The 20,513-nt window shown below is 36.9% G+C and overlaps 1 protein-coding gene across 6 annotated transcripts in view; it reads right to left on the reverse strand.

The window, feature by feature from the left end:
- SNX13 (sorting nexin 13) overlaps positions 1–20,513 on the reverse strand; it is a 102,168-nt gene that overhangs the window by 32,600 nt on the left and 49,055 nt on the right. For all 6 annotated transcript variants that reach the window (XM_084793579.1, XM_084793582.1, XM_084793581.1 and 3 more), the window contains 9 exons: positions 19,892–20,013; positions 19,705–19,806; positions 18,398–18,486; positions 11,640–11,723; positions 8,462–8,600; positions 7,998–8,086; positions 5,505–5,604; positions 3,350–3,543; positions 1,901–2,005 (listed from right to left, as the gene is read on the reverse strand). In XM_084793579.1, coding sequence (XP_084649705.1) covers positions 1,901–2,005; positions 3,350–3,543; positions 5,505–5,604; positions 7,998–8,086; positions 8,462–8,600; positions 11,640–11,723; positions 18,398–18,486; positions 19,705–19,806; positions 19,892–20,013 — 1,024 coding nt within the window. The remainder of the gene's footprint in view (positions 1–1,900; positions 2,006–3,349; positions 3,544–5,504; positions 5,605–7,997; positions 8,087–8,461; positions 8,601–11,639; positions 11,724–18,397; positions 18,487–19,704; positions 19,807–19,891; positions 20,014–20,513) is intronic.

Genomic DNA, 20,513 nt, shown 5'->3' on the forward strand with positions numbered 1-20,513 from the left:
GCAATTTACAGATTCAATGCAATATCTATCAAAATACCTACAAAATATTTTGAAGACATTGAAAAATCAATTTTCAACTTCATACGGAGAAACAGAAAGCCAAGAATAACAAAAACAATCCTATACAATAAAAGATCCTCTGGAGGAATCTCCATATCTGATCTCAAGCTGTACTATAGAGCAACAGTAATTAAAACAGCATGGTACTGGCAAAGGAATAGGCTGGTGGATCAATGGAATTGAATCGAAGACCCAGAGATGAATCCACACACACATGGTCACTTGATTTTTGACAAAGAAGCCAAATCTACTCAATGGAAAAATGATAACATCTTCAACAAATGATGCTGGTCTAACTGGATATCTAATTGTAGAAAAATGCAATTAGACCTATATTTGTCATCATGCATAAAAATCAGGTCCAAGTGGATTAAAGACCTCAACATAAAACCAGAGACAATAAATCAGAAGAAAAAGTGGGGAAGAGACTGGAACATATAGGCACAGGAGACAACTTCCTGAACAGAACATCAACAGTCCAGGCTTTAAGGTCAACAATTAATAAATGGGACCTCATGAGGCTGAGAAGCTTCTGTGAGGCAGAAGACACTGTCAACAGAACAAAGCGACAGCCTACAGACTGGGAAAAGATCTTCACCAAACTTGCATCTGACAAAAGACTAATATCCAAAAAATATAGAGAACCTAAGAAATTAAACACCACCAAACCCAATAATCCAATTAAGAAATGGGGCCCAGAACTAAACAGAGAATGCTCAACAGAGGAATATCGAATGGCTGCGAAACACTTAAAGAAATGCTCAGCGTCATTAGTCATCAGAGAAATGCAAATCAAAACGACACCAAGATTATACCCATCAAAATGGCTAAAATCAAAAATTCAAGTTGACACCACATGCTGGAAATCTATCCGGTGCTTTCTCAGAAAAATGGGAATATGGCTTCCTCAAGACCTTGCTATTCCACTCCTTGGAATATACCCAGAAAATGCTCCACCACACAACAGGGACATACGCTCAACCATGTTCATAGCAGCCTTATTCATAATAGCCAGAACCTGGAAACAGCCCAAGTGTCCCTCAGTAGAAGAATGGATAAAGAAACTGTGGTACATTTACACTATGGAATACTACTCAGCTATTAAAAACAAGAAATTCCTGAAAAGTGTGGACAAATGGATGGAACTAGAAATGATCATAATAAGTGAGTTCACCCAGAAGCAGAAAGAGTCAAATGGTATATACTCACTTATATCTAGACACTAGCCTAAGGGACATGCCCCATGAAAGTCTTCACTTACCAGGAAAGTGGGTCAGAGGGAAGACATCCTATTGGGACTTTAGGTGAGAGAAGCATGGGAGAATGGGGAAATGGAAGGATCCAGAGGGTCCTAGACACCTACAAGAAGAACATTATGACAGGCAGATCTGGGCCCAGGGGTCCTGCTCAAACTATGGCACCAGCCAAGGACAATACATGCAGTAAACTTTGAACCCCTACCCAGATCTAGCTGATGGACAGGAAATTCTCCACCACTGAGTGGAGAATGGGGACTAACTTTCACATGAACTCTGGTGCCTCATTTTTGACCACGCCCCTTGATGGGGAGGCCAGCTGGCACTCAGAGGAAGGACAGCAGGCTACCAAGAAGAGACTTGATACCCTATGAGCATATACAGGGGGAGGAGGTCCCCCTCATTCACAGACATAGGGGAGGGAGTTGGGGAAAAGTGGGAGGGAGGGAGGAATTGGAGGATACAAGGGATGGGCTAATAATTGAGATGTAATATGAATAAATTAATAAAATATTTTTTAAAATCTGCCAAAAAACTTGTATGCACACAGAAATACTTTTTCGAGAAACATAAAATATTAATACCTTTCTTTGAATGTCATCAAAGATTTCTGGAGTTGGATCTTCATGATTCAAAGTATCTGCTAATTTTGCTACTAAATAGTCATCAACAATAACTCTTGGAGATGCCTAATAGAGAAAGAAATAATTATCTTTTTAATTTCTAAATAGAAGTAAACATTAAATTATAGGCGTTAATAACAGAATCGTATTATTTAAAGTAACCAGCAGGGAAGAATCACTGGTTTATAAATGATACTTAAGTGTTTAAGAAAGGTAAAATACAGCTATAGTGTTTTGTTCATCCTGTAGATTGCAGGAGACCAACAAAGATTTTTTGAAAGTATTATTTACTTTAATTGTGTAAGTATTTTTTTTTCTTCTTCTGTGTACCACATGTATTCTTGGTGCTCATAGAGCTCAGAAGAGGGCGTTGTATCCGGGCTACCATGTAGGTGCTATGGTTAGACCTGGGTCCTCTAGAAAAGCAACAAGTGCTCTTACCTGCTGAGCCATCTCTCCGGCACTGTGAGACAGATTTAATTCTTGATTTTTATTGAAAAAATTTCTTCTTACTAGGCCTTACTCGCCAATTGGAAAAATGGAGATAATTCTACATAAGGTTATTCTAGATCCCTATTAAGGACTAACAAAGATTTACTGGCCGGGCAGTGGTAGTGCACGCCTTTAATCCCAGCACTCGGGAGGCAGAGGCAGGTGGGTTGCTGTGAGTTCGAGGCCAGCCTGGTCTACAGAGCGAGTCTAGGACAGCCAAGGCTACACAGAAAGACCCTGTCTTGAGAACTGAAAAAACAAAAACCAAAACCCAAAGATTTACTCCCAACATACTGGTATAGAGTTGGGCACACAGGAGTTAAGTCAGTCAAGCAAGCAGTAGTTAAGAAGGTTAGTATTCTACAACTCACTTATTTGATACAAGATAACCCTTCTGAATGGCTACCATTATTCTAAATTTGTTTTAGTAAACCAATGTTGCAGCAAAGTTCCAATGTGATATAGGAGCAAAATAAATCTGAAAGATGAATGTGTTACTAGTATTTTCATTTCAAAACATATGTGACAGATGCAGAAATACAAAATCTGATCTTGCTTTGTATAAGGTATTGGGACCTAACTGAAGACATATGCACACTAGACAAGTGCTGAACACTAAGCTCCATCTGCCGCTCTCTTCTGTTTGCTCTCGCATGCTTATCTCTATCCCTCGGATTTCCATCATGTCCTTATATCAAGACGATTTTGTCATTTAGTATTTCCATGAAGTTGGACATACTAATTTGATTTTATAAGCACTGGATTCCTCCCTTGAATAATGAGGATAAGAAGGAAGACTGTCTTTAGGATTAAACAAGGCAAGGTTACTGACCCCATCATGCCCTGTATATTAAGTCTCACACAGACTATTATGAATAGTATACCAAAGGTAAAAAACAGACCATAACAAACCCTTACCTTTTCAGATAAATACTGCTCATAAATTCCAACAGCAGCAGCTCTTAGGAGCCCTTTGGTTTGGTTGGTCTGCTGTTTTCCATCTCTCTGACGACTTGACAAAACCTCTAGTTGCTGCTGAGCTGTAACACGGTACCCTTCCACCGTCATCCAAAAGAAGAGATGAGCTTGACCTCCAGTTTGCTGCATGTAATCTACCAAACAGAAGCCACAGCAAGACAGTAGTTAAGGTCATACTTTTAGGTTCATGTACTGCACAACAAATAAGAAGGGTTACAGTTGGAAATACTGAAAACCTCTATGTTTCACACACTAAAGTGGATCAGAGAAAGCCCATGAGTTATCAACCCCACACAAAGAACTTTAGGCAACTAAGGAAAGCTGAGATTTGGAGAAATCATCTTCCTCAGGGAAGAGCACACACCATCTGGTCATCTAATACCAAATGGTGAGCCCTGGAAACATACCTAAGTAACATTATACCGACTGAACAGGCTCTTATTTGCATATTAAGGAATACCTACCGACATACATACATGCATACACACACACACTTGCACATATGAACACAGTTAAAGAAACAGTTAAAGAAAAAAGGTCACTGATTTGAAAGAGGAAGGTGGTATATATGAGAGGGTTTAGAAGGAGGAAAAGTGGGAAATGACAGAATTATATTAATCTCAAAAAATAAAAGAAAATAACAGTTACATAGGGAAAAAGAATGCTTTTTCTCTTTGTTTTTTAAATAGAATCTCACTGGCAGTCCAGGCTGGCCTGCAACTTAAGATCTTTCTGCCTAATCCTTCTGAGTATAGGCATAAACCACTATACCCAACTTAAAGCTTTTAAGTATCTTGTCTTGATAAAATTTCTAGTGAACATGCTACATGAGACTTTACATAAGTAACTATACTTCAATATCTTTTCTGAATAAAGATTAGTAATAATATGAAATTGTCTAGCTATATTAAAATTAAGAATGAGCACTGTATGAAACCAATATATACTTTGATCACATACAAATAATGATTCAAGAATTTATACTAGGAATGTTCACCACACAAAAGTAATTTTAATGTGACATATACAATATATATATATATATATATATATATTATAAAAATAGCATAAAAACAAAGTCATTCACACATGAATATAAATTCTTTCACACATCATTTTCTGATTTTGAGACAGGAACTCATGTAGCTCAGGCTGGCCATAGAACAGCTACACAGCTAACGACCTTGTTCTCTTAATCCTAATACTTCCATTTCCCAAGTACTGGGCCAATAAAGTACTGTTTCTCAATCAATTTTAAATCACATTAGAATCTTCTATGATTTATTTTAAAAATAATTTGGCAAACGCTCAGTTATGAAAGGCATTTATTTATTTTCAAGCAAATGTCTACCTCTATGGTTTCTAAAGATCAAAATAAAAAAAAAAAAGAGGTCAAATCGGAATACAAAATAATAAACATTGAAAATTCACTAATACTTTAAATTATTAAAGATCAAGCCAGATAGCAAACTAAAAAGCCAATTCCATTATGACATACTGGCAGGGTGGACCCAGAGGTTAGGGTAAAGACCTGGGAGTTTAAACTAGCTGAAATGTTAGTGGGACAGGCACTGAAAAAAGGGGGACAGTGGTTCTTCCAAATGTGAGCATGAAAATTATGATTCACTAGCTGCGCTTATTCTTATATAGCTGCCAGAACTGAAAGAAGTATCTCAAAAATCTACTTATAGTCTATACACTGCAACCTGACTCACACCAACTAAACTATGAGGATAAGTGTTCATGCAAAGGGCGCCGGAGACAGGGGAGGTGAGCACACATGCATATGCACACATGTGTCTATGCATGTAATAGCCTTAAAAATTAGGAGGAAAATTCTGACATATGCTACAACATGGAAGAAATCTGAAAATGTGGTAAGAAAGTAAGCCAATCACCTTAATAAGTACAGAATTCTGCCTTATAACAGAAGAATCAGTTTAAAGAGATAGATACAAAATGTTCGTATCCTAACAATGTATTTAATATCACTAAACTATACACTTAAAAGTAGTTTTGTGTTATTTGACTTTTACTACAAGTTTAAAATCCAAAAATATTTAATGTCTATATTATTTAATAAAGTTTTACCTACCCATAAAAAATTGTAGTGCAACATTGTCAACAAGAATGCTGTCCAAGGGGACTGTACAAAGTTTCCCAAAGTTTGCTGCTAGCTTCACAGTATTTATTTCCTACAAACACACATAAATACAAGTTAGCACTTCGATTATCAAACATCAGAATAGGATGTTTACATAAATATAAGAAAAATGCAACATTCTATGAAAATGTGACAAAGATTCCTCCTCCCTTGCATGTTAGTTCCCAATAAAATACTCTGCTGAGTGACTCTAATTCCCTACTCATTTTAAGAAATAGTTAGCAAATAGCCATTTAAAGTATAATAAATATTCATTTCCTCTAATATAAAATAAGCTGTATCACTGTATTTTTGTGTATCTTCTATTTCTACATATTCTAAAATAAAGCAAACAACACTGGAAATAAGAGCAAAAGACTATGTTTGAATGCTTCATGTATCCAAAATAACATAATGAACCTCATTACATTATTTTGATTAGCATTTATGCAATAGAAAAAAATTCAAAAAGTAATGTTGCTTTTAACAGAGTAAAACCTCTATTACTGTTAGAGAAACTGTATTTCTTTCAGACTACTAGACTACTATATAAACAGTGAACTACATAGTCAAAGCAGTAATACAATATGACCACTACATACAAAGAAAACTATAAGTAGAGGAAAAAGTTCACATTTTAAAGGGTGTTTAGGATTGAGCAGTGTATTGGATGCATTGCACATATTACTTCATTTAAGCTGTACAGCAATCCTGTTGGTTATTATCAACCTGACTTTATAGACAAAGCAAACATCAGAGAGGTTGGCTATTATCTTAACTGATGATGCACTGGAAGGGCCCAGACCACTATGGGCAGCACCATCACTAGGCTGGGTGAGTTTGCACTGTATAAGAAATGAGCAAAGTGAGGGAGGCAGGTCAGCAAGCAGTGTTCTTTCAGGCTTTCCGCTCCATTTCCTGTCCTGACTTGTCTTAATTATGGATTGTGATCTAAAAATGTAAGACAAAATCCTGCTTCTCTAAGTTGCTTTTGATCAGTTTTATTACAGCAACACAAAGGCAAATGAGAGCACATGTGAAAGTACAACTTGACCATCAACGCATTCCTTTCTGTACTCATCTTTCCTCACCTCCAAGTAGCCTTTAAACTTTGTTCATACCAACTTATTAAAACACTATATGCTAGCAGTATGCTGTATCATTACCTGTTAGGACAAATTTCACATCAGATATTGGTAGTGCATATGCAGATGCTATAAAATCTACCATATCACTATATGCTTATAGCAGTCCCACAAATTAAATCTCTGTTGCTTCTAACAACCACCATCAATACTTTCGTATTTTTGTCCTTATTTGTCCTGGATCACCAAGTGTTTCTGAAACGGTTATCAGTTTCACCTTACTATCACTTAAAGCAGACCGTATTCTTTACAACGTTAACAAACCCCATCATATAAAACTGAGGCCCATGTCCATAGTTTAACAGATTCTGCAGGCATTGCAGAAGGAAAACTTTCAATCAGTGTTGTAATCAATCTTACTGAATGTTTTAGAAAGTATCTGTCATACTATATCATTAAAAAATTTCTTTTTGCTTTGGGGCTAAGAATAAGCTTGGTTGGCAAAGTGCTTACTGTTGGGATTTGGTCTGGTGCTATGTATTCTAATGCTAATTACTGGCCCCTCAAATTCTGGTTATTCCCTAGAGGAGCACATTCTTAGGTACCTCAAGTGATGCTGCGTAACTTTGCTCCCAGTTATCCCTGACTGGCTATTAAAGTTGCTGACAGCCTGGCTGGGCAGAAGAGAGGGAGGTGTCCTGGGCTTGGAGACTAAGGAGGACAAGGAGGCCCGAGGAGGGGGAGGAGAAGGTGAAGAGAATGAGGCCTGATGGGGCAGATCCAGCTCAGAAGAACAATTTACAGGCAAGTAACTTGGGCTGTGTCGCTGAGAGACAGCTAACTAGTTTAGAGGTTTGATGTCTGCCTAACATTAGTGCTTTAAGCTTGTAAAATAAATCAGTCTCTCTGTACCAATTATTTTTGAAGCTAGCATGGTTAAAGAAAGCTGCTGCTTTATTAATTATATATTAAACTTGCCATACAAGCTTGAGGACTTGAGTTCAGATCCCCTGGACTCACACAAAAAAGCCAGACACAGAGGCTTGTACCTGCAGCCCAAGCACTGGGCGCTACTCTAGGTGTCAGGTGAGCTCCAGGTTCAGTGAGGGATCCTATCTCAAAATAAGGTGAAAAACATCTATGGAAGACACCTCCAGCACACACACACACACACACACACACACACACACACACACACACACACACGCACACACACGTGCACATGCACACCCTTCTTTTTGTTTAAGTCCTGTTGTAAAAAGTTTCATTAATTAGTATATTTTTTTTGTCACAAACTAGGCATTTAATCACAATGAAGTATTTACAACTAGGCAGTATTTTAAAAGTATTTTATACCTACTTTGCCTGACTGTAACCGTTGTATTCTTGAGTCACATACTTTCTTTACAAATAATAAACTATTTATTTGATTTTTGATAGTGTTAATATCTGAAAGAAAGAAAATCAAACTCAGTATGAGCAAAAAATGGTTGTGGTATTCTCAACATACTTATTGTAATTCAACAAAATAATCAATGCAGCAATTTTGCTTCAATAAAAAGCAATCTGAAATTGTTTCATGAAATTATTTACTTACTTTAAATTTAATCATACCTATTATCTGTATGTTAGGGACAATTTCAGTAACATCATCCTCACATTTAGAAAATAATGCTTTTACTCTAACAACATGTTAGTACAGTAAGGAAGACTTAATTTGAGCATTAAAAACTAGAAGTTTATGATTCCATTTATGTAAATTAAAATTTTTATTGAGGATAGGATAATCCTTGAAGAGAACATTCTTCGAAGTGAATCACTTACCATCACCAGCTGTATCTAAAGATCTAAGGTACTGTAGCTCTTCTGCTGCCTTATCTCTGACTGCTTCTAACTCGCCAATATTGTCACTTAATTTAATAATGTTCATAAAGGCCTCATAGTTGCAGTTTGAATCACGGATCTGAAAATAAAGTGTTAAAGAAGAGGTGGTGGGAGGATTGCTTACTAACAGTTCAGTCCTAAATGACAACCATAGGCAGGCACCACCCACTACACCAGTGCTTATACCAAAAGGAAAAGCAGCGTGCAAACACTTACATTAAAATGGGTCACACTCTACAAACAAAATAGAGTAAGTCACATGTCCACATACAGAAAAACAAAGAATCATGCTCAGAATGGTTGAGGATAGCAAAGAAATCGAGGTATCTGGAGCTAAACGAAAAAGACCTCAGGAACGGAAGACGACACCAGCAGGAATAGTGAAAAGTTGTTTAGTCTTGAAAAGCGGTGAGCTATTACTTAGGGTTAAACAGAACAGTACTTGAAACAGAATAAACTATGCTCCTATATAAAAATCAAACGCAGGCAATTAGAGAGAGGAGGAAAGGACAAAGCCCAGGTAAAACACGGCAGCAGGACCCATGTGGTAGGGGCCGTGGCAGGAAAGGCACTGTGAAGTTTGTGTGTGAGGTTCTGAAGTAGCATGTTTGTTACAAACAGTACCAAAAGAATTGGTTGACACAGACGATGTGAGAAATGAAGAATTCTTTTAAAACTTAGGGCCTGAAAAACAGTACTGGATCAAGATAGAGATAACACCAGAAAAGAGGGATTGAGGAGCCATTATGCACCCAAATATGAACATTAAGTATGCTTTTTCATATGAAAAGCAAGAATTCAGGGAAGACTAGGCAGAAATATGATTTCCAAATCACTGACATCAACACTTAAGACCATAAAACTGCATGGGAATCACAGAGGATAAGTGTGGACTGAAAAGAGAAGTTATCACAGATCAAGCATATTGAAACGGCAAAAGACTGAGAAGAGCCAAAATTAATTAAACAAAAACAAACAGGAAAACCCAGTGTTGTGCCTTAACAAGCTAAGCGCTCTATGGCAGTTTCCTCCAAAGAAACATCCCCTCCAGGGAGAAAAAGGCTTATGAACCTTAGAACACAAATCTATCACAGGTCTGGGCAAGCTGCCATTTGGAATTCTCTCTCTGTATCTCTCTGTATCCTCCATGCACCAGTCTCTCTGTCTGTCTCTGTCTCTCTGTCTCTGTCTCTCTCCCTCCCTCTCCTTCTCTCTCCCTTCTCCCTCTCCTCCTTCACCCCCTCCTCCCTCTCTCTCTGTCCACCCTCCCCTTCTGGTTTTTCAAGACCAGGGTTTCTCAATGTAGAACTGGCTGTCCTGGAACTAGCTTTATAGACCAGGCTGCCCTCAAACTCAAAGAGATCCTTCCTGCCTCTGCCTCCCAAAAGCTGTGCCACCAACCAAATGGTAACTTGCAAGGTTCTCTAAGGCTCCTCCCAGTTTTAAGAAGCAGGCAACAACTGCTAGGTGCTGAGGGGAAGACACTGTCCAGCCCACACCAACAAATTTCATAGCCTTACAGTTTTATGAGTTTCATTGCCCATGCTGGGGTGGGCTATTCACTTACACAGCTGCTTTTAAGTCAGCCCTGATACTATTAAGTCAGCCCTTGCGCACTTGCCCATAAGTAGTCCCAATAATAATTCACTGGTTTCTTTGGTGCAATTCTTACTTTGGTCTGCCAAGGGTTCCCTTTCTGGAGTGAGTAGACATTTGCACTTTGTGTCTCCCAGGAAAAGGTTCCCACACAACACAAAGACAATGTTTTTAAAAGCAGAAAGAAGTGATGGAAATATAAAAACAGGAAAAACACAAAGATTACAAGGCAGAGTGAGGATGAAGATGAGATGAGTGCTCATAAACTTATAATGAGGGTAGATACTCATCAAAGCGCATGAGCAACTACTAGCAAGGAAAGGAGAACAAGACTGTGTCAGACTTAACCATGGCTATGCTGTCACGTTCTGAGCAACTGAGCATTTAGTATCTAAACAATAATAAAATACTTTCAACTTGGCAAAGCAACAGAGCTGAGAAAAGGGGACTGAACACTTGTAGTGTTTGTCATTCTAGGCAAAAAGTTAACGAGCTCGAGACTGTAAAAGTACAGAAAAACAAAATAGCTGTGGTCATGATACTTATACTAACCTTTCAATAGAAACAAAAAAAGCAGGAAGACAAATTTATTTCTCCAACCAAATATCTTTAAAAGTACTAAATTAAAAAAAAAAAAACCTGCCACTCTAGACAAAATGGAAATATCATGGAACCTTTTATAACAAAATATATTTTTAAATAACCAAAGACTCAGTGAGTCTGATGCCACTGATGCCATCAATCTTGAAAATTATACAAATCTTACAAGGACTTGTTCTGAATTTTTTAAAAAAATTGATATTTAAAATTGTAAGAAAAAACAAGGATCATTTAAAAAGATGTATGTGGGTGGGTGCTCAAGGGCCTAATTTTTTCCTAGTTTTTTTTTTTTAAAGAAACAATGATACAAAAGCGTAAGTTGCACTATTGAACAAGTGACTTATGTGTATAGATATATGTTTTATATGCAAGAGTTCACAGGAGAGGGAGTTAAATGATCCTACTGGCAAGGCTCACGCTGGATATGAGACAGTGAAAACACTGTTCTATGCATACGGTGGTAAAGTGGCTCCTTCGAAGTTTTACAATAATCTCTAAAATACTAATAGTTACAAAAAGAAAAAAAGGAAAAAATACTAGCTGAAAAGACATTTGAGCTACTAAAATACTAAATATTATACAGTTTTAAAAAAGCAAGAAATGAAACTGTTAGACTAGCATATGCCCCACACACCTTTGGGCCCCAAGACGCTCTCAACATTTCAGATAGGAACATCAACGAGCATGGCTGAAAGTGCTCATCTCTACCTAGCACTGCAGTACAAGTCATCCCTTTAAAATATGTAGTAACAGCACCGTAACAGTAAGGAAGATACTAAAACATGTAGAGACAAGTTTTAAAACTTCCTTTTACTTCATTTCTCTAACACACTGTTGATTAATCACTCTGATCTCCAAATACAGTATTTTTACTGCTAAAAACCTGTTTCAAATACAAGTCACAATTTTAAAAGGTACTTACCATCCATATGACATATTGATTAATATAATCAGGATCACTGAGTTGATTTATTAATGGAAGAAGAATTCCTCGTGCAAGGATTTCCTAAAATTAAATTTAAAAATAGATAGCTGAATTTAACGTCTTCTCAAATTTAACACAGTGGTTTCCTGAAACAACAATAAGAGTTAGGGTACACATGGAACATGTAAATTATGGCAGAATTAGAAAAATGTGAGCTATCCTCCCCACATCAAAATAAAGAAGATAAAATTACCAATATCAACTTCAACACATTATCTACGACAACTAGAGGAGAATTTTAAAAAATAAAAATAAAAGAACACCTCTGGTATATTAGTATTTATATGAATTTTTAAAAGACAAAATATTTGTATAAAGATGTTTATAAATTCAAGCATCTATTATCAGATGTAAGAAGAAAACACACATCAACTTCAGATTATATTTACTTAATGTGGTGAAAGGAACAAGTACCAAGTAGTTTCAGCATTAATGAAGTCTGGGTAGCTAAGTATGCAAATGTCTCCTTGAAGTATTTTCACAATGAAAAACATGTAGAAAATAAATAATAAAACCTACCCACATCCTCTAGATGGATTCCCATTCTTTGCAGTTTTTATGCCCACATTTACTAACTCTGCCCTTGCTCTAAGAACCAATGATCCTTCCAGCAGAAAGCTTTTTCACTTCCAATTTTAAAATATAACTGCACCTGTATTTACAGTATTTGTCTCTTTGTATTTGTTGTTATTTTATGTTTTACATTTCTCTGATACAGTAGCCCTGCCTAAGAACTCTCTGTGTGTAAGTGCAATTCCTCAACTGACCTAGTTACTTAGCTATCTTTAAATACATTTACCATTCCTCTAAATTATTTAAGTCCAACATGAGCATTTATTTACAAGAATGGAATGGAAGACATAAAAATGTAGAACTGATACTACTAACATAGACTTTTTTAGCAGCTACTAGTCATTCCTTAATGCCTGTGATATCTAAAGTTATTAAAATTCATTTCTTGAGAATACTAGTAATGCTAACAATATTCACTTGCCTAAGTAAAAGACCAATTGATTCTCTTAGCAGACCTCTAATGTATGAGCACCATTTATTTTCACACACACACACACACACACACACACACACACACACACACACGTCTGTCAAAATAAATATTGTCTAAATCTGAGTGAATAAACAGTGTCACCGACAACCATTACCCAATAACAAATTAGTATTTTTAACAAGCAGTATTATAGGTACCAATAGTTTCTAGACATTAAGACTCTTTATAGTTTTGAATTATAAGGAATTAATTCTTTCAAAGTTCGCATTAGCTTCTAACTTTTTATTTCTTTGTTTTATTTCTGAGATAGCATCTCAGGTGACAGAAGCTGGCCTTGAGCTTTCTATGTAGCTGAAGATGACCTAGAATATCTAATCCTCCTGCTTCAGTCTCCTAATTCTTGGGATTATAGGCAGGAGTCACCACCACATAAGGCTTTATAATGTCTTTAAAACTATTAAATTAAAGATTTAAATTAAATTTATTTTTATAAATTAAATTTAAATTTAAATATATATGAAATTCCATTCTTCAAATTCTTTTCTTTAAATTCTGTTTCTGACCCATATGTTGAAATTTTAAAATGTATTTCATAAGAAAAAAAATTGATCCCCAAAATAAATTTTCCAGAGTTTCTTTTCAAAATGAAAAAACAACAGATTGGAAATAACTGTCAATTTATGTTTCTCATTTAACATATTCAGTGAATCTGTTCTAGAAAGTTACTTTGATCTTCTAATTCTCCTCATAAAATGCCTAGCTAGACAAAGGTTTGTTACAGGACTCTAGTGTACCCCTGCAGTCGCAGGGATGTTCTGAAAAGCACCTCATACGTAGCCTCTGGCTTGCAATCCTTAATTTAGAACCCCAGTCACTTTCACATTTTTCATTACATTGGGGGAGGGGGGACGCACATGTGGAAGTCAGAGGAAAACTTGCATAGCCTCTTCTTCCATTATGTGGGTTCTGGAAACTGAACTGAAGTCATCACACGTGGTACAGATGCCTTTACCACTGAGCTTTCCTGCTGACCCACGAACCTAAGTTTCTAAAAGACTGTACCAAATGCCAATATGAGAACCTAACAGAAAGCTACTGAAGACAAGATTCCTTCAGTGAGTAAAACAGGAAGAAAGCAGAGGTAGTTATATGGTCATTACCTCAGACAAATACTATATTCATAAAAATCTATGTAACAATAACAAATCCACACAACAGGGAGAGCTCTTCACTCATTATTTAATCTAAGTGAAATGCCCGCTGTGAAAGTTTGAATGTACTGAGAAAAGAAAACTGATAAAGAACCATAAGTGAAATGAGCAAAAGTTACCTGATGAAATCGGTGAAATTAGATTTGACCCAAAAGAATAAAATCTGACCTAAAAGCAATCTATAGCAAGACAAATCTGCTCACTACCTTCTTGTATAGTTTTAAACAACAGTTTCACTTCAAAAAGCAGATCTCCATCCTTGGCTCTGCAGTAGCATATATTTCACAACCAGCAAGAGGACAAATGGGTTTCATCTTTCATCACAGGGGAGTCACTGACTTGACACCTGCTGTATACCACACACTGTGCTAGCTGCCAGGAAACTCACAACACAGAGATAATAGTAGGTATGGTGCCAGTTTCCAGTCCGCTCTGGAGAAAAGCACTGAGTTCATAAACACAGAAAACAAATAACCACGTTCGGTACAGTAAAAGTAGGACCTATGGAGGACAAGACCTGGGTGCAGGCTTCAGTACAGGGAAATACCGAGAAACTTAACAGTTAGTGGTCATAAAGGAACACTGAGATACAAAAGCTGAACATGATCTAGCTAAGAGTAACAAAAACAATTCTGAATGAGAACAAAAACATGATGCAACTATCAGTTAGTGAAAACAAGTTTAAGTAGAACTGACTGCTGACAGAGCTTTATCCTCAACTAAAGCCTTGTTACTTGAACCCTCTTCCAAATTAGAGCACCACCTTCTTTTCATCATTGTAGCACACATTTTAGCAATAATCCACCCAAAGGTGGAGAGTGCCTCCACTCTCAACATCTAATCAGATTTCTCACCCTCTCTTTGTATGTGATCATCTTGGCCTACCTCTAGCAAGAATCCTAATGAGGGTGTGTAACTATAGCCACGCCTTATATTTCATATGCTTCTGTCATAGTTAGCTTCAGCTATCAACCTGATATAAACTTAAGAGTCACTAGGGAAGCACAACTGAAAAACCATCTGAATCAGACTGGCCTGTGGCCATGTCTGTATGGTATTTCTAAATTGCTACTTGACGTAGGAGGGTACAGCTACCATGGGAGTGCCATCACTAAACAGGTCAGCCTAGCCTATACAAATACAGTGAGCTGGCATGCTGGTGTCAATGTGGGGTAAAGGGAACATTCATCCACTGCTGGTGGAAAACTTGCACAATCATTTGCACACTATGTAAATCAGTGTGGCGGCTCCTCGGGAAGCTGGCTACCTCAAGATCCAACTCTATCACTCTTGGGTGTACACCCACAAGACTCTGCATACTGCCAGAAAGACACTAGCCCATCATGTTTACTGCCGCTCTATTCATAAGAGCCAGAAACTAGGAACAGACCAGAGATCTACCAATGGAAGAATGGGTAACAACAATGTAATGTTCAACCCACTGATCTACACCCTATTACCTGACTATAAATCTCCTTTCTTTTTCCTATATTCAGACCTGGTTCTGGCTCCATAATGAAGCTTTATTTCTCCTACTTGATTCATTAGTAAATATAATCCCTTTTCGGAAATTTTCTACACAAAATGGGTTTTCCTTGACACTAGTCATAAAGGCTAGAAATAAAAGTCACATCATATAGAACCTCCAGAAGGACCTTAGATTTGAAAAACTTGCTTAATGGCTGTATTATGTTCACTGGGATTTTTACAAAGCTAAACTACAAACATGATAGAGAATTAAAAGTAAGACTTCCATTTTTATGTTGGGGATTTTCTTTCTCTTTTTATGTGAACATGTGTTTTATCTGTCTGCTACATCATGAATGTGTACCCTCAGCAGTTTATAGAGGATATTGGCTCCCCTGGAACTGAGTTACAGGTGGTTGAGAGCTACCTGATATGGGTGCTCAGAACTGAACTCTGGTCCTCTGTAAGAGCAGCAAGTGTTCTTAACCAGGAAACCCAGACCTAGCGCTTTCATCTTGGATACTTACAGGCTTAAAAGGTAACTGAGTAAATCAAGTAGCTGTTTCGGAGGAGGAGCTGATCAGAATAACATGGAATTCAGAAGCAAAATTAGAACTAAAGACACAAAGTTAAAGCTCACCAACATTTAGACAGTATTTAAAGCCATAGAGTGGTAAGCAGGAACAGGGGTTAGGACTAAAGAACTTAAATATTTAAAAATTAGGCAGAAGAGTTCAAAAATAATGCAGATCTGAATCTAGTAGCAGGCATGCTGAGAGTTAATCACCTTTTGTAATGATTAGGCCAATAATTGGCTGTTACAGGATTACTCTCCTCCCATCAAAACTTAACAGTCATTTCTTTCATCAACATACCTGTAAAACCAAGTTATACAGATGTTGGAAACTGTGTGGTACTGGCTGAACAACAGCACAGAAGCATAATTGCAAGGTTGCAGAACTGTTGCCTACTTTGTAAGAGGAAAACTAAGACAATTATGAGCTTATACTTAAGGCCAATGTACTTTCACTTAACCTCTTGTACCAGGATATGCTCTTCTCTTAGCATTCATAATCAGCAGCCCAAGCCAAAATTTACATTTACACACAGTTTTACACAAGCAATTTCAATTAGAGGATACAATTCCAGATCACGCCGATCATCTTACTCTTGTTACAACTAGGAAAACCTGCCAATTTTATTTTAAAGGTTCTTCCTAGAAATGTTATATCTATATACCTAATTTATGTAAAGCTATAAAACCAAAGACGTATTTTCAAAGTCTATCTCTTTTGTTAGCCAAATGGTCCTCATGGAATGTCCAAAACATAACAAGCTACTGCCAAGGTTATTTGGTTGTTCACCACAAGCTGATGGTAAGGTGTCACTGCTGAAGACAACACCTAATTATGTCATTAAAGATGGAAGAGTTAAGCCAGAGCCCAACTAGAAGCTTCACCCCTAATGACTAGTGTTCATGGTACTGGAAGGTATTCTGTACACTACTGGAGAAGGAAGGGAACCATCAATACCACCTAGCTACAAACCCTGAGACTTAGGACAGTGGCCTCCCTATGTGATGCCCTGGTGGGATAATGGATAAATGCTATAGGTGGGGCCAATCACTTTCTCACTGGACTCCATGATACTGGAACCTATACCTGACACTGCTAAAATGGCCAAGAACCTGAGAACAGATAGGCTTACGGGCTTAAAGGAAAACCTACAACTACTCTTCAGCTAAAGGAACAACGCGATAAAGTAACTCCGAAATACACAGTGCTATACTCTTAGATCTGTGCCTTACTGAACCCAAACCAGAGAAGATTCTTACTGAAGAATGGAATAGAGATCTACAACTGGCTAGCATGCAGAGTGAGTCTTTGGGCCCTCAGTCCTGAAGTGATGTTGTCACCAAAGCCCTCCTCTCAGGGCTCAGGAGCTACGCAAAAGAGAAAAGGATTTTAAGAGCCAAAGATGATGGATGACTTCAAGGAAATATTATCTTCCAGCCATGACAGGACTCACATACGAACTCAGAAACTATGGCAGCATACCCAAAACCTGTACAGGTTCACCACAGACAGGGTCCCAGCACTGAGAGGGGGAAGCACAGAGAGTTCCACTGCTAACCAATAACCTACCTGTAATAGATGCTATTGACAAAGAGAAAATCTGTCTACTCCCATGGAGTCTCACTTGGTATATCAACACACTTCAGGGAAGGCCCATGCCCAGGAGTAGTTGGCTAACACAAAACGAACCCAGTGGTATTTTGTGGACTTCTTGTGTTGTTTTGTTTGGTCTCACTGGACTTGTGCTACTTTGCTGTGATTTTCCTTTCTGTGTTTCTTGGGTTTTGTTTTGTTTTTGAGAGAGACACTAAAGGAACATGCAGTAGGGTGGGGAGGGAGGCAGGGAGGACCTCAGGGAGGAAACATAATCAAAATATATTGTATGGATTTCTTTCAATTAAAATAAAAGGTCTACATATTATAACCAAAGATCAAAGCACCTACCTCTAAGGCAGTTCTCAAAAGGATTGGCCAATGACCTCTGGGGAACTCAGAGATGGTCTCCAAGGTCATTTCTCCCATTCAAATACTAACCAGCCCCAACCCTGCTTTGCTTATGAGATCAGACAAGATCAGTGTGCTCAGGGTGACATGGATCCAAAATAGTCTCTCAAAGAATGAACTTGGTCAAAATCATTTTTATAACAATAGTGAAATGTTATTTTCCGTTTCATTCTCAGTCCCTAACAAGCATATAGTAAGATTTTAAAGGTGGCATATCGCTGATCTATCAGCTAATGGAATATGTACTTACATACTCTTATTTGTTTTTGTTATTTTAACACATATATGTATTATAGATGAAGAATCACAATTTTTAAAAGTTCCTTAATGCTTCAGTAATTGTGCAGTTTATCTGGGTCTTGAGGCCAAAGATTTTGAGAACTACTGCTCTAAGTTCCTTTACGTCATTATTTGGTACGAATTTACGCTTACCCTGACAAAGTATCGCATGATCTTGTTCTGGAAATCTCCAGGAGGTAGCAATAAATATAATAAAACCTCACACAAATCCCTTAGGAATCCTAAAAACAGAAAAAGTTGCCATAATAACATTAGAAAATCTAGAGTGTCTACCTACACTTAATATAAATAACATTTTGAAAGATGGCTCAGGTTCATAACAGCATCCTGCTTCGCTTCTTACACATCAGTGTTCACTAAAACACCTTCACTGTTCTCCAAGTATTTACTATTCATTGAACTCACATCGATTGAACCAGTCTTATTAATCACATGAGAAGTTTTGATGACAGAACTACTTTTCTCTAAGACAGTTCTAAATGCACAATATACTTTTCGCTTCAATTATTCATTATTTATCTTTGCATACTTAGAGTTATTTGTGCACATAAAGATTACCTGTAATAATTATTTTAGGAAAAATACATTTCTACAATTTCATCACGTAATAACAGTGTGGGTACATACTCTTCTTGTCTACTGATTTAATAAAAAAGCTCAACTCATATACAAATGCTTCACAACACTGTTTTTGCTTTACTATGATTTCATACAATGTTAATGAACTGGCAGTGAATACTGAACCTATTAACAAGTATAAAGATGAAAAAAGAAAAAGAGGGAAAGAATATACTACTACTACTACTACTCCTAATAATAATAATAACAACAACAGCAGCAAAGGCAGGAAAACAGTTTAGCATATTCTCAAAAGTGAAGAAAATCACTTCCTGTACCACTAATTCTTCCTCATTGTTATTCTCACAAGGATGTTTGCTAGGAAACAATCCAACAACTAATTCCACTGGTAAAAATACATCCCAAATAGTAAAGGCTAAAATATGAGACTAAGTTGAAAATGTTTAAAAATGTACAACTAAAATTTATCAAACTTTTCATCAAGAGAAATTCTATTTGAACATCGAGAAGCACTTATTGCAGTAACTAGTCAGACAAAAAAATAAAAAACAGCACATAATAATCTAAACATTTTTATTTGAAATTAACTAGAAAAGAGTTTAGAATAACAGGTATACTCTTCAGGGAGACATAATAAACTGAAGAACAGAAATTACTATAGTTCTTAAATTGTAATTGTTTGGTTATTTAAAGGTAACCTCAGGATGAGGAAAGAATGCAGAAGCTATCTGGAAGAATGAGAATAAAATAGTGTTTTCTATTGGAGCTGTCCTGTGGAAGAAAACGCCACCTTAGATTTGTTCTGTTAACTTGTCTCTATGCTGTAACTGGTCTCAAAAGAGTTATAGCAAAAATAAAACCTTCTTCATCTTTGGGAGAAGTGCACACCAGATCCCGGCAAACGTCCTTCTCCATTTCAACTTCAACTTCAAAAAAGGTTTCCACCAGATCCTCTGCTGTACCTACAACAACAAGGAGTGACTGAGGATACACAAAAAGCGAAAAGATTTTCAAATCTTAGCTTTCAAAATGAAATAAAGTCAGTACCTTTTACTTGATCATCTTTCTCTGTTACTCTCTGTTGGGCCTTTCTGAATACTCGTAGGTGAGTGCCAAAATCATCTACAATGCGTGTAGTAAAATAAGGCTGCCAGTCGATTTCTTTTGACCTTATAGAAAAAATATTAAATCATCATATAAATGCTTAACAGAAATGTAAGTTTACTTTAATGAAGGTGAGTGTCAGATCTCCCAGAGCTGGAGGTATAGCAGTTATAAGCTGCTAATCAAACTCTAGTCCCCTGCAAGAGCCACAGGTGCTCAGAACAAACAAGCATCGCTCCAGCTTCCCATGTTGAGACTTTGTTCCTTACTATTTTTATATCTTAGATTTTATTTCATAAGCCTCTTAAGAATATCAGTTTATGTAGCCTTCTGATAATATATTTTAATGTCCAAAGACCTACAAATCTAATTTAAATTATTAAAATTGGTAAATATAGTAAAAAATTTCCAGTTAAATCTGAAATAAGCCTGCCCATAGGTACATCATGTAATTTCTCAGCCCAGATACAGAAACATCGGAGAGATTCAGAATGCTTCTATTTGCTTAACAGTGTTTTTAAAAATTCTACATTTTTCACTCTTTTTTAAGTAATACAACCTATTT

This window comes from Acomys minous (genome assembly GCF_964271855.1).
Source record: "Acomys minous genome assembly, chromosome: 8".
In the NCBI taxonomy this organism is placed as follows: Eukaryota; Metazoa; Chordata; class Mammalia; order Rodentia; family Muridae; genus Acomys; species Acomys minous.